At 39.9% G+C, this 25,176-nt stretch overlaps 1 protein-coding gene across 1 annotated transcript in view; it reads left to right on the top strand.

The window, feature by feature from the left end:
* MAGI2 (membrane associated guanylate kinase, WW and PDZ domain containing 2) overlaps window positions 1-25,176 on the top strand; it is a 1,467,824-nt gene that overhangs the window by 1,303,949 nt on the left and 138,699 nt on the right. Inside the window, 2 exon segments of the mRNA XM_010848097.1 lie at window positions 18,465-18,650; window positions 20,511-20,685. Of these exon segments, the coding sequence (XP_010846399.1) occupies window positions 18,465-18,650; window positions 20,511-20,685 (361 nt within the window).

Here is a 25,176-nt window from a genome sequence, read left to right as displayed (position 1 = left end):
TTTTTTTTTTTTTTTTTTTTTGTCTTCAAATCTCTTGATTGTTGACTGCTCTGTGATTTCCTTTCTCTTATCGTGTCTTATTACTCTCACTGTCATTTTATTTTTCATATGTTTTGCTAACCCTAAATGGAAGTTCCTTAAGGGCAAGAAATTATGACATCTCTTTAAATCCCTCACAGTTCCTGGTAGTATGCTCTTCAAGGATTTGTCACATAATTTATGTTGGTGGGATAGGGTTGGATTGGACTCTCATACAACGACCTAGCCCTGCCCTCATCAAAGTGTGAATGTTCTCTGCTCCAACTCTCTATATACTTAACTAGCTGTTCTGTCCCTTAAAGGCAGCATGACATCTCTCTGAGAATGAGCATAGAACTCAGGAAAGGAAATGTTTGCAAGCTGGTCCTTGTGCAGCCTGAGAAATTATTCCATAAGAGAGTGGGACTATAACAAAGTCCCAGATCCTATACTGATTTCCCATCAGTTGTGCTTAGCCTAAGTAAATGATTCCACAGCAGCTAAGGGCCTAGTGAGAGAGCCCTCTAAGAAATCAGGCCCTGGTGAACCAGGGAAGTGCCCTGGAAGACCTAATCATGAGTATCTGGGTCCCCAAACCCTTGTGCTCTGAAGGGCCATGCTGCAGGCCTCAGTGTGCTCCCTGATCCCCCTCGTCCTGGCACTGACTGTTCCTGGAATGGCCATCCATCTGTATGAACACCATCTCAGTGGTAATGATACCATCCTAAGCAGGAAGGTTTGGATGGCAGCCCAAAATCCTTAGAAAAAAAGTATGACTTCAAATTATTCACTTCACAGTCCTCGTTAACAAAGTAACCCCTATCTGTTCCAAGTGAATGACCTCTGAATCACATTAGTCTTCATAGGATCATACCCAACTAAAACCAGAGGACTAGAACCTATTGATTAAATTTAACTTTTTTTTCAGTCCTGCACATGACTAGTTTTGTTCCCAAATTAAAACTCGGCTGCCTAGGTCTTAACAGTAAACAGACTGGCAAACAACAAAAACGAGAAAAGATTTTGCATCAAACTCTAAGTCCTCTGATATCCAAACATCCACACATGTATTGACTAAAATGCAAAAACAAATGTAAGCATTTTATTTTCTTAGCACTAACAAATTTAAAGATCAGTAACTGTAAAATAATAATAATAAACCAGAGAGACACAGCATCATTCTTATTTATTTTCAAGAAGAGGAACAATGCAACCTATCAAAAAAAAAAAAATCTGTGAATGCTCACATTGCATTTTTTTTTTAATTCTTGACCATTTTTCTTATCTGAATGGAGCTCATAAATCATAATTTTTCCCCACTAGGAATTATTTTTCAGGAGGGTTTTATCATTACATTCAAAGACTCTCCAGGCAGCAGCAGAAGGTGGATGTCTTCTTAGCTCTTGTTTCCTCTGGGCTTATGTCCTGCAGGGCCTTGTTCTTCACTGGAAGGTACAGGGAGCTCACAGCTGTGAAAAGAGCGCAGACTAGGTGTACAGGAGCTGCCTCTACCAGCAGAAGATGCCCATGAGGTTCAAATAAATTCTGAGCATACAGTTCACTTTTGCAAAAGGCGTATTTTCTTTATAATCCATTCAGGGCCTCATGTTGGATTAAATTCTCTGTGATTTTGTTTTTCTTCTTTTTTCCCAACAATCAACCACATTAAAAAAAAGCTGATTCCACAAAGACAACTATTTTAAAAGCATGTTGTTAAGTGAACACAGTACTGCTATTTAATCCCCATTTTCTAGCTATGTTGAAAGAGTGTCATTAGGGAATATTTCCCCATTTGGGCTGGGATAAATAGTATTTCTCTTTCCGCCCCTGCTTTCACCAAGGACTCAGAGAGTGCCTATACCCAAATCCTCCCTGCCATACCAAATCCTGGTAAGAGTTCTCTTTGTTTGTTCACTTGACCACCAACAATTTTGACATTTATGCTGGATTTTTTCCCAAACAAACCATTGGCAGTCTTTGGTTAGAAGTATTCCTAAAGATTAATCAGTCAGCCTCCTCTGGGTTGATGATCACTAAGCATTCCAAATGTGTACACTGTGCCAAAGAAAATTAACTAAATAGTGGGGCCTGCTATGGCATATTCATTTCCCAGTCTGATCTCTTCCAGATCCTCTTTCTCTAAGCCAGGCAACAGTTTGATCCACAAACATGCCCAGATGTTGGGCACCTGATGAATCCATCTGCTTTCTCAAGGCTGAGGTGCCCAAAACCTTCTGTTCGGAGACTGTTCACAATATAGATATGTTTTTATGGGCTCATCATAGAGGAGGGTCTCCCAGTAAACAAGAGCACATAGTTTAAAGGGTGTTCTGAGAGAGAACAGTTGAAACAACATGAGGTAGAAGAATATTTCCACTTAGAAGTCTTCATTCACATGTGTTTTAGACTTGCTAGATGAACAGCAAGATGAAACATAGCTTAAATTCCTATAGACATTTGATAAAATTCAAATACAGTGAAACCTTTATGTATTGTTTGCCAAGTGTCTTAGCCTGTGCAGACTTCTATAATAGAATGCCACACACTGGTAGCTTGTAAACACCAGTTTATAGAAATGTATTCCTCGCAGTTCTGGAGGCTGGGAAGTCCACGATCCTGGCACTGACAGATTCAGAGACTGGTGAGAGCTGGCTTCATAGACAGTGTCTTCTCACTGCCCCTCACATGGTGAAAGGGATAAGGGAGCTCTGGGTGGTTCCTTTCATAAGGGCACTAATCCCATTCATGAGGGCTCCAATCTCATGACCTAATCACCTCCCAGGGCCCCATCTCCAAATAATTGTCACTTTGGGGATTAGGTTTCAACATATGAATTTGGAGAGGACATAAACAGCCAGTTGCTAGTATAAAGTTAGTCACTGATAGTGATGCTTCCTGGGGCTTAGTGGTTAAGAGAAGGCTAACAGGTATACTTTCAGCTCCAATCAGTGTATATACTCACAAGCTTTAAAGCAGGCCTCCTAGTACCTAAGTTCATATCCCAGCTAAGTTGATACACAACTGCACCTTCCATACTTGAGAGACTAATACAAGCTATTACCCAAACATGTTTTCCAAATAAAATACCTTGAATACATCAGGACCTCCCTACTGCCACTACCAAGGCTTAGAAGAGGCTCTAGATTAGCACTTTGCAGTAGAACTTTCTGCAGTGATGTCAGTGTTCTGTCCTGCACTAAACAATACTGTAACCACTAGCCATGCTCATGTGGTTATGGAGCACTGGATATGAGGCTACTGTGGCTGAGGAATTAGATTTTTAATTGTCTTTCAATTAATCGAAATGGCCATTTGCGGCGAGCAGCTACCATGTTGGGCTGCACAGCTCTGAGCATTGCAGTGGCCTTTATATGTCCTCCCTGCCTCCAGCCTTCTTCCCACCCTCCTACCCTTAGTCCAACCTTCACACCTTCGCTCTGGTACTCCTTCTAAAACAACAAGTCTGATTATATCATGTCTCTTCCTACATCATTAGTGACTTCTCATTTGGTGTTCAAATAAATTCCAAACCCTTGGCCACAACCACTAAGGCTTGCCATGATCTATCCCCTCTCACCTTCTTCCTGAGGCTCAGCTGTTTATGCTGGTGGCAACCCTGTACCCACACTGCAGACTCACAGATCTGTGCCTTTGCGAGTCACATCACCTGGGCCGGTGATGCTCTCCCCACCCTTGCCCACCTGGAAGAGTCCTGTTCACCTTTCAAATGCACACTAGGCAGCATTTCCTCCTCCTCTACTGTCCTCTTCCCACCTCCTTTCTCCTGCTAATTCGACAGTACTTCTTTTAACTACTCTCTGTTTATTTCCACCCAAAGCTCTTTCTTTATCACTCCCTGATTTTTTTACTTTTCTCTCATTTTTAAGGTTTAATTATAGATAGTAAATTGTGCCCTTTTCAGTCTATAGTCTGTGAATTTTGACAAATTCTGTGTCTGTTTTTGTAACTACAACCAGTTCCTTAACCAAGGAAGTCAAGCCCTCCACCCACTCCCAGCCCAGGCAGCCATGGATTTGTTTTCTGTTCTGTAATTTTGCCTTTTCCTGTGTAAATGCAATTACTCAGTATGTAGCCACTTAGCAGAATGCATTTTAGACACATTCAGATTGTTTCGTGTGTCAATATCAGATTCTTTTAAATTGTTGAGTAGTATTCCTTTGTGTGAATATACCACAGCCTGCTTATCCATTCCCAGTTTAAAGATATTATGGTTGTTTCTTGTTTTGGATGATCATGAATGAAGCAACCACGTACCTTTTCATATAGGTTTTGTGTGAAAATAGGTTTTCCTTTTACTTGGGTAAATATCCAGGGGTGGAGTTGCTGGTTCATGTGGCACCACTTTCCAGCATGACTGTTCTGTTGTGTACTTCCCTGGATGAGGGCTCCAGATGAGCCACATCCTTGCCAGTACTTGCTGTTTGCAGGCTTCATTGATTTTTTTTTTTTTTTTCAGCTTTTCCAATAGGTGTGTAGTGCTTTCAAGTAACATTTCTTCTCTAAAACTAAAGATACCGAGGATCTTTTCATGCACACATTTGCCATCCTTATACCTTCTTTTTCACTTTCGGTCTCTTCCCTGTAGACTGTAATTCATATTTCACTTTGAACAAGGGAACACATTTTGAGGTTCTTCAACCTTTGTTTTTTCGCTTCTCAATCATTTCTCATGGTAGAGTAATAAAAATCATCCTATGATGATGATCTCAAGTGAAGTTATTATGAAGATGTATGTCTGCGTAGTAAAAATGAAAATACATATAATTGCTATACTTTAAAGTACAAGGGATTAGGTAAAATACATATAAGCTGAAATTCAAATGAAGTTAAAGTGTGTAATAGTTGGGTAAGAAAGATAAGGATAAGAAAGAAAAATTATATGCAGTAATGGTCTCACATTTCAAATAAGGAAACTGACATGATTTATTTGGCCATTCAGAGGTCACACTGAAAGTTGTTTTCAAATTAATATATGACCAAGATCTTCTAGCTCTTGAACCCTCTGCTTGAGGGTCTGTTCATGTTTTATCCAGTCATGTGAAATTGCATTATTTCAAGTTAAAACGTGATATACCTTGTTAGTGAAACTTTGGCTTCTGTGAGAAACTAAGCAGCCAATAAATATTCATGTAATCTTCTGGATAACATATTGAAAAGGACAGCTGGCTCAGGAGGGATCATTTGCCTGGGTTAGTATCTGTTTCCGTTTACATTAAGAAAATATTGCAAGAAGTTATTATCTACCTGAGGGCTTAGGGGAATACAATGAAAAGCTGATATTGCACCTGATTGCTTTTGACATTTACCTATTGTAACAGGGAAACTGTGTGAAGATAGCCAAGTGACTTTTTACAAAACACAATTTCAGAAGCTATAAAAGGAAAACGGAGATGGCAGAGATAGAATGCACTGCATCTGTAAAAATGAGAAACATGACTTGTCAGCAACACCTGCTTGTAACTATCAACCATTTCTACTGGGCCTGCTGAGAAATTACTGAAAGCCAAGTACACTGATGGGTGTGAATTCTCAAAGGCAGTCGAGACATACAGAGGAAAGAAAGTGTGGTTTCATTGAACATTTTTAACACAATACCTGGGGTTGATGAAATGTAGTTTTATGACATGTTCTGAACTCTTGAAAAGAAATCAGTTATATTTTATATTTTATCTGTCAGGGCTACAGGAACAGCAAGACTTTTAAAGTTTGGGTCCATAAAATATTGATATTCTTTTCCCAAATAGATTCCAAATCTTTAACTGGTACACCAACATATTGATTGCAAAAAATAAAATTTACAGAAGGTATTTTCAATTTCTAGTTAATGATGTCATTAATGTTTATCTTTTCCCTTTCTTAGGCACCAATAAAATGGTGGTAAATAAAGAAGAAAGGGATGTCTATGAATGGGGAAGGTACTTTAAAGACAAAAATACAGCAACTCATTTTGTAAGACAAAGGAAACCAAAAAGAGAAATGAATAGCACTGATCTGCCTATTTTCTTTTAGAAACTCAGACCAGCTCAGAACTTTGAAAACTTTGGGAAGAATGGAAAACAACCATGGCCACCAGACATGAAATTTGTATTTTTAAAACAGAAAAGCAAGCAAATTAATGAAAGAATAAAAGAAAAAATGGAACAATAGCAAACTTCAAAAATCACTCACTTACATACATAGAGAATATTACCAGCATAAAATAAGTACAGAATGCTATTTAAAAAAAAAAAAGAATGATATGATTAAAGAAAGAATTCTTAGGAATTGGAAATATCTTGACTAAAGTTAAAAATTCAACAGAAGAGTTGAAAGTTAGAGTAAAGGAAATCTCACAGGCAGTAGGACAAAGAGAAACAGTATGAAAGAAATGATAAAATTAACAGATCAATCAGGAGGTCAATATCTAACTAGTAAGAGTTTCACAAAGAGAGAGCAGAGAAACAGAATGGAAGTTATCAAAGATATATTATAATAAAAGTTCCCTAAAGCAACACTAAAAGAAATGTCTCCATGCTGAAATGAACCAAAATGCATCACTGCAAAACTTTAGAACACAAAATGTACAAGGACAATCATAAACATTTCTGAAAGGAAACAGAAAAACAAGTAGGTTATATACAAGGGAAAAAAATCCTAAGGAGTTCAGACATTTTAGTAGCAACACTGGATGTTAGAAGACAATAGAGCAATGCCAGCAAATTTCTAAGGAAAAAGGAATTTTTCAGCCTCAAACTTCATACAACCTAGAATTCAAAGCCAGAATTCTATTTCAAATGAGAAAGTAAAACTGAAGAAGTTTTCAAACATTAAATCCTGAACCATTATTTTCTCCCATGTATAGTTTCTATAGGAAGATACTATAGGATGTGCTTTAGCAAAAGGAAAGAGTGCACAAAAAAAGGCTTGGGATTTACTGACTGTGTATCCCACCTTGGAGAACAAAAGGGATTCATTCACCTGGGGTTTGTTTTTGTTTTTTTTGTGGCTTTTTTTGACAAAATAAATTCAAACTTTAATTTTTTTAAATTTTTATTGAAATATAAAATGTGTTAGTTTCTGCTATATATCAAGATGAATCAGTTATACATATGTCCCCTCTTTTTTAGACTTCCTTCCCATTTAGGTCAGCACAGAGAAATGAGTGGAGTTACCTGTGCTGTACAGGAGGTTCTCATCAGTCATCTCTTTTATACATAGTAGTGTATATGTATCAATCCCAATCTCCCGATTTATCCCACCACCCCTCTCCACCTTGGTATCTGTAAGTTTGTTCTCTACACCTGTTGTCTCTATTTCTGCTTTGCAAGTAAGTTCATCTGTACCATTTTTTTAGATCCCACATGTCAGCAATATTATCTCTCTTTCTGACGTACTTGTTCTATATGAGAGTCGGACACGACTGAAGTGACTTAGCATAGCATAGGTCTGTCCACATCTCTGTAAGTGACACAACTGTGTTTCTTTTGTGGCTGAGTAATATTCCATTGTATACATGTAATATATCTCGTTTATCCATTTCTCTCTTGAGAGACAGTTTGGTTGCTTCCATATCCTAGCTATTGTAAATACTGCTGCAGTGAATCATGGGTACATGATTCTTTATAAATTATGGTTTTCGTCAGGTATATACCCAGGAGTGAGATATCTGGGTCATATAGTAGCTCTATTTTTAGTTTTTACTCCATAACGGGAAAATCTTGTGTCACTGATTTAACTCAGTGATGGAAATATGTATCCTTTTCAGAATTTTTGGAGGGAAATGCAAAAAATGTTGAGTAGAGTTGATATTTGACTTAGAAGGACACATTTTCTATATCAATTTCAGACCAAAACAGGTAATAAAAAGAATGTCCCAGCTGCCTGGAAATTAGCAAGGGAAAAAAAGGACTTCTTGGGATATACAGTAAAGTGAAATGTATTTTTACAGTAATATCTAGAAATGGAAGTGTTTCCCTATCTTCTTCCTCTCCAGCTCCACATTCCCACATGCATGCCTTTCTGGACACCTGCAGACTTGAGGGGCATGACTATTCTGAAGTTTCTTTAGCTCCTGCCACTCTCATGTCTAGATATTTTGTGGGATCCCTATATGATGAGGGATATAAATAGTATGCAAAGAATACAGAAAGTCCTTCATATGTGCTGTGTTAGTCACTTAGTCATGTCCAACTCTTTGCAACCCCATGGACTGTAGCCTACCAGGCTCCTCTGCCCATGAGAACCCAGGTCTCCTGCATTGAAGGCAGATTGTTTACTGTCTGAGCCACCAGGGAAGCCCTAAAGTGTCATGGTAACAGTAAAAATCTATTTAAAGAAAGAGAAAGACGGATATATGCTTAGTAGATGCTCCATAATGAGTGACTTATATGAATATTTAATGAAATAAGAGAATTAAGGTAATTTTTAGGCCTCTTGAATCAACACGTAATGAATCAAAGACCTTTAAGAATATAAATAGCAGCAATTATTTGGACTATCTCTCCTAATGAGGTGCATGGGAATGAGAAATGCAGCTACCACTGGAGAAAGAAATTGTTTTTGCTCCTTCCTCCACCATCCTTTGTGATAATTTTTCTTGATAACATACCATATTCTCATTTACACCTTCCATTGCAAACACTGAAATGATACCTAGTGGTATGAAGACAAAATATACTATGAATATAGTCACGTTGTTGTTGTTATTGTTCAGTAGCCAAATCGTGTCCAACTGTTGGCAACCACATGGACTGCAGCACCGCAGGCTTCCCTGTCCTGCACCAACTCCTGGAGTTTGCCCAAGTTCATGTCTGTTTAATCGGTGATGCCATCCAACTAACTCATCTGTTGCCTTCTTCTGTCTTCTATCTCTCCCAGCATCAGGGTCTTTTCCAGTGAGTCACCTCTTATCAGGTGGCCGAAGTATTGGAGCTTCAGCTTCAGCATCACTCCTTCTAATGAGTATTCAGGGTTGATTTCCTTTAAGATTGATCTCTTTGCTTTCCAAGGGACTCTCAAGAGTCTTCTCCAGCACCACAATTCAAAAGCATCAATTCTTCAACGCTCTGCCTTCTTTTCTATCCAACTCTCAGATCTGTACATGACTACTGGAAAGACCATAGCCTTGACTATATGGATCTTTGTCAGCAAAGTGATACCTTTGCTTTTCAACACACAGTCTAGGTTTGTCAGAGCTTTCCTGCAAAGAAACAATTGTCTTCTAATTTCATGGCTGCAGTCACCATCTGCAGTGATTTGAGAACCCAAGAAAAGGAAGTCTGTTACTGCTTCCTCCTTTTCCACTTCTATTTGCCATGAGTAATGGGACTGGATGCCATTATCTTAGTTCTTTTAATACTGAGTTTTAAGCCAGCTTTTTCACTCTCCTCCTTCACCCTCATCAAGAGTCTCTTTAGTTCCTCTTCGCTTTCTGCCATTAACGTGGTATCATCCACATATCTGAGGTTGTTGATGTTTCTCCTGGCAATCTTGAGTCCAGCTCGTTACTCATCCAGCCTGGCATTTATCATGATGTGCTCTGTGTATATGTTAAATAAACAGGGTGACAATAAACAGCCTTGTTGTACTCCTTTCTCAATCCTGAACAATTCAGTTGTTCCATTCAGGGTTCTAACTGTTGCTTCTCAGATAAGATGGTCTGGTATCCCCCTTCCCCATCTCTTTAAGAGTTTTCCACATTTTGTTATGATTCACACAGTCAAAGGCTTTAGTCAATGGAATAGAGGTAGATGTTTTTCTGGAATTCCCTTGCTTTCTCTGTGATCCAATGAATGTTGGCAATTTGATCTCTGGTTCCTCTGCCTTTTCTACACCCAGCTTGAACATCTGGAAGTTCTTGGTTCACAAAATGCTGAAGCCTAGCTTGGAGGATTTTGTGTATAACCTTACTAGCATGAGATGAAGATGAGTGCGATCGTCCAGTGCTCTGAACATTCTTTAGTACTACGCTTCTTGGGAATTAGGATGAGGATTGACCTTTTCCAGTCTGTGGCCACTGCTGGGTTTTCCAAATTTGCTGAGATATTGAGTGCAACACTTTAATAACAACATCTTTTAGGATTTTAAATAACTGCTGGAATTCCATCACCTTCACTAGTATTTTATTGGCAATAGAGCTTTCTAAGGTTCAGTTGACTTCACACTCCAAAATGTCTGGCTCTGAGTGAGAGACTGCACCATCGTGGTTATCAAGGTCATTAAGAAGATCTTTTTTGTACAGTTCTTCTGTATGTTTTTTCTTCTTGATCTCGTCAGCTTCTATTAGGTCTTTACTGTTTCTGTCTTTTACTGTGCCCATCTTTGAATGAAATGTTCCTTTGATAACTCCAGTTTTCTTGAAGAGATCTTCAAGAAGTCTAGAGATTTCTTGAAGAGATCTCTAGTCTTACCCTTCCTGTTGTTTTCCTCTATTTCTTTGTTCATTGAAGAAGGCCTCTTTGCTATTGTCTGGAACTGTGGATTTCGTTTGGTATACCTTTCCCTTTCTCCCTTGCTTTTTGCTTTTCTTCTTTCCTCGGCTATTTGTAAAGCCTCCTCAGACAACCATTTTGCCTTCTTGCATTTCTTTTCCTTGGGGATGGTTTTGTTTGCTGCCTCCTGAACAATATTACAGACCTCTGCCCGTAGTTCTTCAGGTATTCTGTTTACTAGATCTAATCCATTGAATCTATTTGTCACCTCCATTGTATATTCATAGCGGATTTGATCAATTACATAATTTGCAGCACCCATGTTCATTTTCAGTGGAAAATGAAAACATGATGTCCTTATTTAGAAATTATTAAGAAGATGAGGATGTTGAAAATACACCACTGAACCAAACACAAGACCGTTTTGAGTGTAGAAATAGTGCATAGGTCACACATTCATGAAACTGGGCCTATGCCTACAAGTTCACCAAATCTTTCCAACCAAGATGAGGTTGCTAACTCAACTTCGTGTTCCAGGATGGAATGGTCAAGTAATAGCTAATTACATTTCCTAATGCAATGAGTTTTCTTTTGATTACCAGTTCACTGTCAGGAAAATAATAGCATAAATGTAAGGTATGGTTGATGAGTGTCTACTCCTCTTCAACCGTGTGGTTAACTTTTTAGTGGTCTTTCTGCCCCTTGAAACAAGAGTTCAGTGGGCTTCCCAAAATGCCAGTGGTGGGGCCCTCTTTCCATTCTCTCATCTGACTATCTTGCTTGTTACCAACTGCAGAGTAACTAAACTGTTCAACCACAAGAGAATGACTCATGGGAGCTGGAGAGGGGAAAGTGCACTTTTGGAATCTGCAGTCCTTAAAACACCAGCTGCTCGGTTTTGGATTGCAAGTTATTTGGCTATGAAATTCAGAGAAGACGTTTTCATTTTTGGAAATCTGAATTTTACAGACTTCTAGAGGAAAACAAGTCATGCAGTCTGTTTTTTTCTTAATTTTACCACAATTAAAAAAAATACCAAACACATGTTTTCCCCATATCTTCACCCCCTAACAACCTAGAAAATCTCTTTCGAAGGACGTTGTGTCACACTGCAGGAAGGGAGAGAATCTAGCTGAATGGGCTTGTCACCATAGAACATTCTCATTCGGGACTTCTAGGAAGGAAAGAGGTGGAAAATGAGCAAGATTAGCACTAGGCTTAGGTTTCCGAAGCACCCCCCGCCCCCCCAAAAAAATCAGAATCCATCATCATATATTAGAAATATCCTGTGCCAATTACTCTTCTGTTGTTCTGTATATCTGGAGAAGCTGGGCAAAGGCATCATATTTGGGCTCTCAGGGAAGCATGGAGGCATAATGATGGTTGGAGGGACCCCATCCACAAAGCATCCTCTCTGTGCATCTCCCCCTTCATGGATATGATGGCACCCCCTTTACTATCATGAGTTTTTCACTAAGGGAGCTGCCACTTAGCCTAGGGGCCATGTGCTCTCACTTCCCTAGAGTGGCTTCCTTTTCCTTATCACTCTGTAAGTCCACACCTGGACTCAATAATCCATCCCACCTTTCTACTCTTGTATGTTACTTGCACCACAGATTTTCCACTTGTGTTTTGTTTTAAATATTTGATATGATTATCCCTGGTCTATGCAACTGGGCTGGGAGATTCTTGAGGGCAAATGCCATGCATTTATTTTATTATTGCCTTCCCCACTGTACATAGCATTTTGCCGGTTACTCAGAAGACACTGTGCAGGAATGTGTTATTGATAGAATTACTGATTTTCCTACCCTGACCCACAATCTTAAAACTAGGCAATACATAATTTTCACAGGTGATTTTAAGAAAACCAACTGGAATCATCTAGTTAAAAAAAAATTCTTTTCATGTCAGGTCATAGATTCTAAACACAGACTAACTTCTGTCGCCTCTTTAAGCTAATGATATGTTGCTTAACCTTCACAAATTAGTGGAATTGTGAGCTAATGAGAATTGATACTGTTGATTGCCTTTGAAATATTTATTTTTGTCACTTTCATTTCAGACACTTCTCCCTTGTAAGTTTGACATGAATGATGCAGAATTCACTTTCCCCATCTAATGCTTTCCTCAATATACAACTCTACCTCGTGGGGTCTGTTAATAAGGAAATAATTAAATGTAAACATGAGTCACAGGCTCTTCCTTTTCTGGAATGAGATACATATAAAACAAGGAAATATTGGGGGAACAGGTGGAAGGAAGATCCACTTCTCCCTTCAGTAGGATGATATAGCTAAAAATTCCATGACTAATCCATCACCAAAAGATTCCAAAAATATACACCACCAGAGCGAGAAAAGTCCTCCCACCTTCTGATGGGAAGTTCATTGGTTGTCCAGTGACTGAAGGTGTCTGGATAGACCGTAGTAAGTCCCAGAAGAGAAACCCATAGCCAGAAGGGAGGATCGTGGCTTCCTGTAGTGGTTACGGCTAGACACCAAAGAATCCAGACCTTTAGAGCTAACTTAGAGACCATCTGGCCCAACTGATTATGTCTGAATATTCTTACTAAAACAAGTTTGCAGTGTTGAGCATTGCCAAAAGAGTCAATTCATCTACAGGAAAATATGAAACATATTGCAGTGTAAGTGCACAGTAGTGTTTTACCCAAAAACGAATAAAAAAGAAAAAGATGGGTTTCATTTTTCCGTAATTTATGTGATTTGCAATTAAAGGAAAATTTCCAACTAGTAATATGTTGTCTCCCTTCCAATGTCAGTATGCCCAAAGCCTCATGACATATTGCAGCTTTTCCCAAATATCTGTGTATCTTAAGAACACTGTGTCAAGAGGCCTGATCCAAAGACTTGATTTATGTTGCTGCCTGACAGATGATGTCTGCAAGGCATGCCATCTAAATGGACTGCACTCCAGCAGTTACCTTAATCATCAATTCTCAGAGAATTAATGACTACCATTCATCCCAATAATAGAAATCAAGGTCAGGGCCTCTTCCATGCTTTGTAATCTCATTAACTATGCACAGAAAGTACTTAGGTCACAAGCTCTGTAGAGCTCATAACTGAGTGAGTGGAGCTGCATCTTGTTTCCAGAGGGAGCCTCCTCTGAGCATACCCCTTGTTGTACAGGAGCAGTTGATGTCCTTATGTATGGAGTGGAAATGCCGGTAAAGGGAAGTGAGGCTATCTGCACCTGCCAAGAGTTTCAGATACTGGTTTTATGACAGTAAATGCCAATAGCACACTATTTGAATAAAGCCATTCCAGGCACTTCAGTGATGGGGCATCCATTTCTGCATTGTATACTCATTCAGATATTATGTAAGCCACTCCATCATTCCAGGACATTGTCGTAGAATTTAGTTTTCATTCTTTTATCTTGGTTTTTAGTTTTTATGCTACCTGCCCTAATAAAATGAAATGAGCTTAAAAGAATTATCACCATACACATATTTAGAATGAAACTTTCATCTTAAAATCTCAAGCATGGTTTCCTAAGCTAAGTTTCACCAGGCAGTCCTTCACTTCTCATAATTCAAATTGCTTTCAGCCCCTTGTGGCTCAGCTAATAAAGAATCCACCCACAAGGCAGGAGACCTGGATTCGATCCCTGGGTTGGGAAGATTCCCTGGAGAAGGGAAAGGCTACCTACTCCAGTATTCTGGCCTGGAGAATTCCATGGACTGTATAGTCCATGGGGTTGCAAAAGTCGGACATGACTGAGCAACTTTCACTTTCACTTTGTCACATATTTCAAAAAGGGAGTAACCCCAAGTTTCCAAGTCATAGGCTTTGACATTTTTTATTGTTGTTTTCTCAACAGTTAAATAAGCATGATTATTAAAATTTTACAGCTGTTTCACATTGAAGCTGTAAAGAGTTAAAATAAGTGCCTAATACAGTGCCTGGCAATTAATAAATAGTAGCATAGTGTGCCTGTGTGTGTGTATGTGAAATCTTGTTTTGAAACATTTGGAGTTTTATGCCCAGTAAATTCTAAATGATGCACAGTAATGGTGGGGAGCAGAGGCATGAATAATTCAAAACAGTGAATCACCTAAATATCATTTGTATGTGTTTTGAAATGTATTTTTTAATTTCATTTCAAATGTGACTGTTTCTAATACCCAGAGAAATTACCTCAAAGGAATGACACTGCAATGTGAAGTCCTTGCTAAATGGGATCTGAAGAGCTGTCCAATTTTCCTGTTTTCTCCTCTCCCTGGTGCCCTCTTCTCCCCTTCCTTTCTCCTCCTTCCTTGCCTTTCAAAAGAGCTGCCGCAAAGAAACCGCTTCAAGCAAACCTCCTGCCTTTCACCCTCCTCTGGATCAGGGCCAGTGGTGAAACATTTACGATTCTCTCCTTAGAGCAGCCTGCCCTCGCCAAATGAAAGCACCAGGTGCTCAGGGGGCACTCGAGTGGCGGGAGGAGTTGGTGAAGGTGAGAGAGGCAGTGTTGGGCTGTGTTAAGGACCCAGGCTGTGGCATCTGACAGTCTGGAATTCTAAACCCCGGTTAGCCTATGTGACCTTGGGCAGACCGCAGACTGTTTAATGCTCAGTTTCCTACGCTGTAAACATGCAATGATAACACTGTCAGGTAGCTCATAATTTATTGAAGATGAAGTTATATTTATTTTAACGTAGTTGTAAGTGTGTGTATGTGTGTGTGAGTGGTTCAGTGCGGATAATGCATCATATACAGAAGAGATCTATATTATGCTCATTTTCCTTTGGATAATTAACTCTCACTTGTAAGTTAGTGTTTTCCTATAGAGATTGTTGCAACACCTTTTTTGTGAAACCTCGGAAAAGGGAACAGGACTCTTGACCTCAGCTGGTGTCTCTATTTTCCATGAAACATACCTCTCTTTCCCAAATGAAGCTGTTTTCCCCTGATACTGCTCTGTAATAAGCAATATTCCTTCTGTTTTAGCTGTGTTACAGGTTTGCCCCATGCAGACAGAATTTCAGCTGGTGCCAATACCCAAGCACATACATATCAATAGTGATGTCACTTTAAAATAACAGTAATAGAAAGAATGAATGAAGAGTTAATACTTACAGAGCAATTCTTAATGCCAAGGACTATTTTAGTCTTTTTATGTATGATAACTCATTTAATTCTCAGAACCATCCTGTGAGTTCAACTATATTATTATCCTAATTTTACTTTTGAAATACAGAAAGTCAGAGAGGTCAGATAGTTGTTTAAAGGTCAGGACAGATAACAATATTACATAGTTTGACCAGGGAGATCTTATCATTTATTGACTGATCCAGGATACTCTTGACCATGAAAGGATGCAAAAACAGGAATGAAAGTTCACTCTATTCATGATTAAAGGCCAGACACCTGGCAATACCCATATCATGCTACACAATTAGTAAATGAATGAGTTTTTATTACATTTCTGCTTGAGCATTATATTGTCCTAAGATTCTCAGATGATCATCAGTATGCTGTAAGTAAGTTGTTCTTAATTAAAGCCATCCATGCTTATGGTAAATAAAAATGTGTTTGAGCTTCCAACATGATGAGTTTCACTTCAGAGACACAGGCTCGGCCAATATTTTCATATGCTACCTATAACCTTTCACAACAGAAATATGATCAAGGTACTGGTCCATTAACTCTGATTGTCCTTCCTTACCATGGTCATTAGTTGATGTTCTGCCTTTCACTGTATCTCAGACACAAGATTGAGAGTTTAAGGAACAGATATCCCTGGGGCATAATGAATGGTGAAGTGTGTCTTTGCCTCTTTATGCAGATGAAATCAATTCCTGATTTCCACAGGGAGTGCAACAAGTCCTTGACAGGCAGTTTCCCCGCTGGGCTCCTGTCTTGAAGGGGAAAAGGAAAAGAAACAGGTTTCTATATGGTCAGCACCTTGAGGGCATGCATAAAGACATCATGCACTACTGATATCTGACCCCCAAAATAGTTAACCTCTAGGAACTCAGACATTGACATTGAACACAAGTCAACCTGTTAGAAAATCTATATCCCCACAAACCTGGCTCTCCCCATGCATATAAATAAATGATGACAAAATGAATTGTCATTGTTTTAAAGAGACATATACCATATTCCATTAATTGTAATACACATTTTTCATATTTTAACATTTCAAAAATTAGAGAACATGCTATGTCAAATGGAGTTACCGTTTCAATGCTAGAGGATTTTTTTTTTTCTATTTTTCTTTCTGTGGTTCATAAAAGAGGTGTATCTTACTAGAATTTTAAATTTGATGAACTACATTATATACCAGATATTAACAAGATTTTAGCACCACTTGCACTGAATCAGAAAGAATAAGTAATAGTTGAAAGCTGCATCAGCCTTTAACCTTAATAGTTGGGTAGGAAGTTGGTCATAACTTCTTCATCAGCTGGATAATTCCCATATAAGTAAGTATTTCTTCCCTTTCCTGTGTTCTCCTCTTAGTAAAATAGAAGAGGGTAGATATAAGTTCTCTGCATAGAAGTTAAATAAGCAAGGTAACAGTATACAGCCTTGACGTACTCCTTTTCCTATTTGGAACCAGTCTATTCCATGTCCAGTTCTAACTGTTGCTTCCTGACCTGCATACAGGTTTCTCAAGAGGCAGGTCAGGTGGTCTGGTATTCCCATCTCTTTCAGAATTTTCCACAGTCTCTTGTGATCCACACAGTCAAAGGCTTTGGCATAGTCAATAAAGCAGAAATAGATGTTTTTCTGGAACTCTCTTGCTTTTTCCATGATCCTGTGGATATTGGCAATTTGATCTCTGGTTCCTCTGCCTTTTCAAAAACCAGCTTGAACATCTGGAAGTTCACGGTTCACATATTGCTGAAGCCTGGTTTGGAGAATTTTGAGCATTACTTTACTAGCATATGAGATGAGTGCAATTGTGTGGTAGTTTGAGCATTCTTTGGCATTGCCTTTCTTTGGGATTGGAATGAAAACTGACCTTTTCCAGTCCTATGGCCACTGCTGAGTTTTCCAAATTCAAGGAGATCCAACCAGTCCATCCTAAAGATCAGTCCTGGGTGTTCATTGGAAGGACTGATGCTGAAGCTGAAACTCCAATACTTTGGCCACCTGATGTGAAGAGTTGACTCATTGGAAAAGACTCTGATGCTGGGAGGGATTGGGGGCAGGAGGAGAAGGGGACAACAGAGGATAAGATGGCTGGATGGCATCACCGACTCAATGGACATGAGTTTGAGTGAATTCCGGGAGTTGGTGACGGACAGGGAGGCCTGGCGTGCTGTGATTCATGGGGTCACAAGGAGTCAGACATGACTGAGCAACTGAACTGAACTGAGATATATGTTCCCAGGTTTATTATGTTTTTCTAAACCGTATTTTTGTCTCTAGAGTATGAGCTCTTTGGGTACTGTATTCTACATCCTTGTTTCTAAATTTTTTGTACGTATTGGAATTTCTTGAGGAGCTTCTTAAAAATCCATTATCCTCCCCTTCTTCCTAAACATTCTGATTCACAAGGTCCAGGATGAGACTCAAAGAGCTTTATTTTTAATCCTAGGGTGATTATAATTTGCCTCAAAGTTTGAGAACCTCTGGTGCATGTGTTTGGAATTGGCCCGTCACTGAATTTAGCCTTGACTGTAGAAACTCTGCTAAGTGCTAAGTCACTTCAGTCGTGTCTGACTCTGTGCGACCCCATAGACAGAAGCCCACCAGGCTCCCCTGTCCCTGGGATTCTCCAGGCAAGAACACTGGAGTGGGTTGCCATTTCCTTCTCCAATGCTTGAAAGTGAAAAGTGAAAGGGAAGTTGCTCAGTCGTGTCCAACTCTTAGCGACCCCATGGTCTCAGCTATATGCACAGGGCTGCATTTGATAGAAAAGACTGTAGTCTCGAGAGACTGACAAAAGGCAGAATTCTGATGTCCCGTTGTTTCCTATGCTGCAGGCACTCAAAGGTAGAACTTGTACTGGTAATGGCCCTGATACCTGTTTCTGTTTGGGATGTTTTTGTAGCTGTGCCACATAAAATTGGACGCATCATTGATGGGAGTCCCGCAGATCGCTGTGCAAAGCTAAAAGTGGGAGACCGGATCTTAGCGGTGAACGGCCAGTCTATCATCAACATGCCTCATGCAGACATCGTGAAGCTCATCAAGGATGCAGGTCTTAGCGTCACCCTTCGCATCATTCCTCAGGAGGGTGAGTGCCTGAGCCGGGGTCCCGGAGCTCACCTGGCTGCGGTCAGGGATATCAGAATGTCCAAAGTTGCTATCCAATATTGAAAAAGTAACACTCTGAGGCAACCCATATCCTATTTACTCGTTACTTGATTCCAAGATAAGCTATATGAGGTTACAGATAACTAGTGTGAATCCCACGGCACCGGGTTATTCACTCAATTCCCTTTGGTCCCTGGAGTACTGTTTTTATGGTTATATTAAGCCAGAACCCATTCAACAGAGATGATAGAGTTACAAATCTGCAGGAAAAAAAATATATATATATCCATGTTAACACTTAAGCTCTGGAGGATTCTTCAAAGTCAGATTGATTTTGAAAAGCTTGAGGAAGTTTTGTGGTATAAAGAGAGCTCATTTAGAAAATGTTGCATCTGATAAGAATTTTAAATTCCCACCTAGCCTTTTAAATTTCTCTGTACAAGGACTCCCCCCTGAGGCTTGAGGAGTCATAAGCATCACAACCTACAGCCATGCCGTAAAGAGCAACAAAATTCTGAGCATCAATTCACCATCAGTTCACTATTTCCAGACACAGTGGGTTCATGACTAGTTTGAGGCTGCTGACTCGGTACTGATACTTGAGGATTCAGTCTTCGGAGCTCACTGGTGATTGGACCACAGTGTCCCACATGGAGAGGGATGCACTCAGTCGCCTTGGACCCCTCTGGTTTCCTCCGTCTCCTGATTTCATCTGGGACTATCTAACAAGCAGGCATCAAGTAGCCACCTGACTTTAAATATGAAACAGCTGTCCTCAGCAGAGATGATCTCGTCCCACCAGGGGGCATTTGGAGATGCCTGGAGACCTTATTGGTTGTCATGTCTGGGGTGGGGATGCTACTGCTCTCCAGTAGGGAAAGGACAAGAATGCTTCTCCGTACTCATCCTACAGAGCACACGACAGCCCACCACAGCCTGGAATCATCTGGCTCCAAGTATCCACGGTGCCAAGGCTGATACAGGTGGAAAACAAATTTTTAAATGTAGGGTGGGAGCAAAGAAAAAGGAAAGTGGTTTATAAAGGAACACTAATATATCACTTTTTTGTCACCCAGGGAAAAAAATAACCATTTTAACCTGTTATATGCAGACAACATTATGTATAAAATATTCAGTAGAAGTTAACTTCAAGCAAAATTGGTTGCAAAAACCTGATTTGGTTTTCCCTTTTCCTGTATGAAATATGTCTCTCCTGCTCTTAGTCCAACATAGAGAGATACTTTCAGATAAAAATTTGATGCTATAACAAGAAAGACCAAGAAGCAGTTTTAACAAAGAACAACTTATTAACTTTCCTGTGTCAAATGTTCTTTCTGGAGAACCATGGAGTACAGAGAGGGTTATTAGGAAATAAGACTAACAAGGAACTGAAAAAAGGATTGTGAAAAGCGTTTTGTTTTCTTGTGGTTAATTCCTTAGGGATTAGGATACTGGTAGGACTTCTCATTACAACCAAAATGTAATGGCTAAAACGCTTTGCTTCAGCAAGTAATGATAGAACAAGTAGAATATGTTTTAGAGTCCTTTGAATTATTTTTCGTAGTTTTAATACTTTTTATTGTAATCTTTTCTTCTGACAAAAGATGAGAGATTCTTGTTCATAACCTTGTTCAGCAGCCTTATCATTTATGAAAGAATACTAATTATAGGAGGGTATTAGAACTTGCTAAGTTTAAGCTGTTATCTTAAAGCCTAACAGAAACTAGAAGAACCATAGCCTTGAGTCATGTGAGCAGGCAGAGGAACCATCTCTGGCCACCTCTTGCCCTTTATCACATGCCAACCTGACTTCATTTGCCTCTTTGGTTTCCCACTGCAGAACTCAACAGCCCCGCTTCAGCACCCAGCTCAGAGAAGCAGAGCCCCATGGCCCAGCAGCACAGCCCCCTGGCCCAACAGAGTCCTCTGGCCCAGCCCAGCCCGGCCACCCCCAACAGTCCCATCGCCCAGCCAGCTCCGCCTCAGCCTCTTCAGCCTCAAGGACATGAAAATAGGTAAAGTTTCCTCTGTTTTTTCTAATTCTGAATAGTGAGGGAAGTATAAGGAGAGAGTTTGGGACAGGACAGAACGCAGGCAGGAGAGAGATTTTCAAAAAGTAAAAATTACCACGTGTACCTTTGTGTGATTTAAAGATTGTGTATATGTTATAAACATAGTTTCGTTAGCAAATGTAGATGTTTGTCCTTCACAATAAGAGAAGCTTTCCTGAGTAAACAGTGCATGGTTGCAGATAAGTAAGGGGTTAACTAGCTGAAGAACACATTAAAGAGAGTAAGATAGACAGTATTCAGTAGCATACAGTAAGGCCCTTTGGCAAGAGGGAGCATGCAAGCATGAGAGAGGAAATAAGGCCAGTGTAGGGGGTGAGGAAGCGGGAACATAGGTTGGGGGGACCCACCCTAAAGGGTCCTGTAGACATGTTATAGATTCTGATCTTTATCTTAAGTGTAGCGAAGAAGTTTTTGCAGGGTTTTAAGCTTAGGACTGACATCCTTGGATTAGCTTTGCAAGACTATCTCTCAGTTGGCCCCTTAGAGAGCAGACTGGAGGCTGATCAAGATGAATATGGTTAGATGTGGCCACCAAGTCCACCAAGTCACTGATGGCCCAGAGAATAACGGTGGCATGGAGGAGGAAATGCTGAAGAATTTGTGAGCATGAATATAAGTTAGTCTTTTCACTGCATTTTACCTTATGTCCACCTACCCACAGTCTAATGAGATCCTTCCGTCTCACATCATGAACAAATGTGATCAGGTGCTGTGAACTTCCAGAATAAAAGGATGCCATAGAAAATCAATGCCGTCTTCCTATTGAGACTTGTGTGTAACAGGGAGCCTGAATTAGGTGGAGCCATTAAAGACAGAGATGAGGACATGCTCCCATGTTGTTTTCACCCTTTCAAAGGAGAAAAATAGAACAACCCATAGGAATATCTCTGAAAACAAAACCCTCACTGGTCCTTTTCGTGATTCTAATGTTTTCTGAACATCTGCTACCCATCTCCTGCCTCCCCTGTTAGTGAAGATGAAGTGAGACCCAGTTTTTGAGTCCCAGAACTCTCTAGGTTTATCACTCAGAATGTTGCAAAGCAAATATTTGCCTTGTGCCACAAGTGTTCTTTCCATGAAGCCCAGTCCTATTCTGATTTCTCCCATTTCCTTTCTTAGAGAAGTAAATGTCTGTTGTCCTCTGCTGTTTATGGTTTTAATATAGTCCAGAGAAGAACAAAGACTAAGCCCCAAAAAGTAAATGATACAGAGGCAAGAATCCGAGAGTCCATTAAGAGGAGTGTGTCCTGGGTGCCTCAGTAATAAATCCCCGATGTGCTTGCTTTCACCGTGCATGCTTTGGACAGATCACACTGACTTTCCCCAGGATTCATTTTAGACTTGGGAGGAGGGATCCAAGTGCTCCTGCAGTTCCTGAGCCAGCTTCAGACGCCGCTGTTTCTTGGCTCTGCCTCTGTCAATTAGCTTCCCAGACACAATTCCATCTTCCCTTTGTGGATTAGACTTGCTGGAATCAGGCTCTTGCTTCTGGCCTGGGGTGGGTAATCTCATTGCTGGAGTGTAATAGTTCAGCGGGGAGAATGGCACTGGGGAGAAGCCACTATCCTGTTCCCATCAGCTACTAGTTTCAACAGGGACTCAGCCCCTGTGACAGAAACAGCGGCCTTTGGATGTTTTGTCTGTTTGTTTTTTGTCTGACTTCAGGATAAAATATTTCCTAACTCTGGAATTAACAGATTGATCCAATTTGTTTTATAGATTACTAACAGATATACCCAGGATTCTTAGCTGTTTTTGCTTCAGTAATAGTAAATGTCTCGAATGTGCCCATTCCAATTCTAGGGCCCTTTTCCTGAGACTCACGTTTCCTGGCTTAACTTTTTGATTGCTAGTAGGCAGATCTTTTTCCAAATGAATGAAATAATTCTAAAATCTTACAGAACCATTTTTCTAGAACCATTTTTCTAGCTTCATTTCAAGATGTTCATGGTGTCAGAGAGAAACTCTGCCTTTTTCTAGATCAGGCTACAGATGTCTGCAAGGCAACTTGTATGCCAAGCACAGTATGAATTTCCTATTAGTTCGTTTGTACAAGTGCCCACCTACATGTCAAATTGAGCCAGTTTCCATGTTAAAGTGAGATAAAATAAAAGGACAATCTGCTTGCAAATTTTCTTATATGAGTTAGAAGAAGTGAATATTTTACCCTATCTTATTTACTCTTGAATTGGCTTTCTCCTGACATGCTGCACACCTCTATTCACTTCTCTCTTAACATCTTTTGGTGTGTGCTCAGGAAACAAAATAATTTTGATATGAACATAAGCAAAACATTGTTCAAGGAGAAGCATTTTTTGCAAACAACAAAGAGCCCTTGTGTAATATATTCAAAAACTAAGTATAAATAGCAGAGTTCACCTTCCCAGCAAAAGCAATCATTATTTACATGTCTTAAATATCAAGGTCAGTGGAAAGCATTAGAAATTGACTTCTTTCAGAGACTTTGTAAACTCGATGCTGAAGGCTGGAAGCAATTCTTGAAAGGCCCACATGAGGCAAAATCCCACCATAATATCCCCTGCTACAAGAGCAGCATTTTTTGATTCTGGAACTTATACCATAAACTTCTCCTAGAATTTACCATTAGCAATCTGATTTTATCAACTCTAAAGTCTCTTTAATAATGTAATTACTAGCTACAAAGAGTTACACTAGTATACAACCTACAAAGGTTATCCTTTCACAAGTAAGGGAACTATCATCAGTAAGAGAAATATCAATAACCTCAGATATACAGATGACACCACCCTTATGGCAGAAAGTGAAGAAGAACTAAAGAACCTCTTGATGAAAGTGAAAGAGGAGAGTGAAAAAGTTGACTTAAACACAACATTCAGAAAGCTGAGATCATGGCATCTGGTCCCACCACTTCATGGCAAATAGATGGGGAAACAATGGAAACAGTGACAGACTTTTTTGTGTGTGTGCTCCAAAATCACTGCAGATGGTGACTGCAGCCATGAAATTAAAAGACACTTGCTCCTTGGAAGAAAACCTATGACCAGCCTAGACAGCAAATTAAAAAGCAGAGTCATTACTTACCAATGAAGGTCCGTCTGGCCAAAGCTATGGTTTTTCCAGTGGTCATGTATGGATGTGAGAGTTGGGCTATAAAGAAAGCTGAGCTCTGAAGAACTGATGCTTTTGAACTATGGTGTTGGAGAAGACTCTTGAGAGTCCCTTGGACTGCAAGGAGATCCAACCAGTCCATCCTAAAAGGAAATCAGTCCTGAATATTCATTGGAAGGAATGATGCTAAAGCTGAAACTCCAATACTTCAGCCACCTGATGTGAAGAACTGACTCATTGGAAAAGACCCTGATGCTGGGAAAGATTGAAGGCAGGAGGAGAAGGTGATGACAGAGGATAAGATGGTTGAATGGCATCACCGACTCGATGAACATGAGTTTGAGTAAGCTCCAGGAGCTGGTGATGGACAGGGAAGCCTGGCGTGCTGCAGTCCATGCTGTCGCAAAGACTCAGACATGACTAAGCAACTGAACTGAACTGAAGTAAGGGAACTCTTAAGAGACTTTGAAAAGTAATAATAATAATCCTGAATTTTCCTTAAAATAAACTGTTTCACAAATTCAGAGTAACAACTTTTGCCCTAACTAGTATGTCATTCACTTAAAAGTTAGCAATACTCATAAAAATGTGTGTATTTTTCTTATTAGAGAATTCTTCAGTGTGTTGTTCAATGTAAAATCCTGACACATGGCACTGTCAAATGAAATTTGAATGCTGAGAGGCAGGCTTGGATGGCAGCTTGTTACAAGTTCTAACTGTCCCTATTTCTAGGCTCTGGGGAGACTCTTAACATTTCACCCTCTTTTGCTGTACTTCATGACACATCTGGTTGAAAAGGAAGCTCGTAATGGATATTTCATACCAGTACCACAGAGATAATGAAAATAAAGTGACTGTGCTATAGCTTAAAACAATGTGACATCTAAACCACCAAGCAAACGATTTCTAGAAAGGAACCAACACCCGACAACGAATGTCACCATCTAATTCCTTTTGTTTAATTCATGCATTTGCATAGTTGAGTGTCTTTTTCAAAGCGACTTTTAAATAATTATGTTCTCAGCATGCACACTCTCAGTAGGTGAGTGGACAGCTTGCTGAAGTATAAAGCAGAGCCTGAATTATGCATCTTGCAAAAGGAAAGTATCACTTCTGTTAGTTAAGCAACTAATGGGAACTACTTAACCCTTTATTAAAATAACTGCATCGCTAACCCCCTCAGTTCAGTTCAGTTCAGTTCAGTCGCTCAGTCGTGTCCGACTCTCTGCGACCCCAGGAATCGCAGCACACCAGGCCTCCCTGTGCATCACCAACTCCCGGAGTTCACTCAGACTCACGTCCATCGAGTTGGTGATGCCATCCGGCCATCTCATCCTCTGTTGT

This window comes from Bison bison, unplaced genomic scaffold, assembly GCF_000754665.1.
Source record: "Bison bison bison isolate TAMUID 2011002044 unplaced genomic scaffold, Bison_UMD1.0 scf7180017864260, whole genome shotgun sequence".
Classification (NCBI taxonomy): Eukaryota; Metazoa; Chordata; class Mammalia; order Artiodactyla; family Bovidae; genus Bison; species Bison bison.
This window is presented reverse-complemented; position numbering and strand designations above follow the sequence as displayed.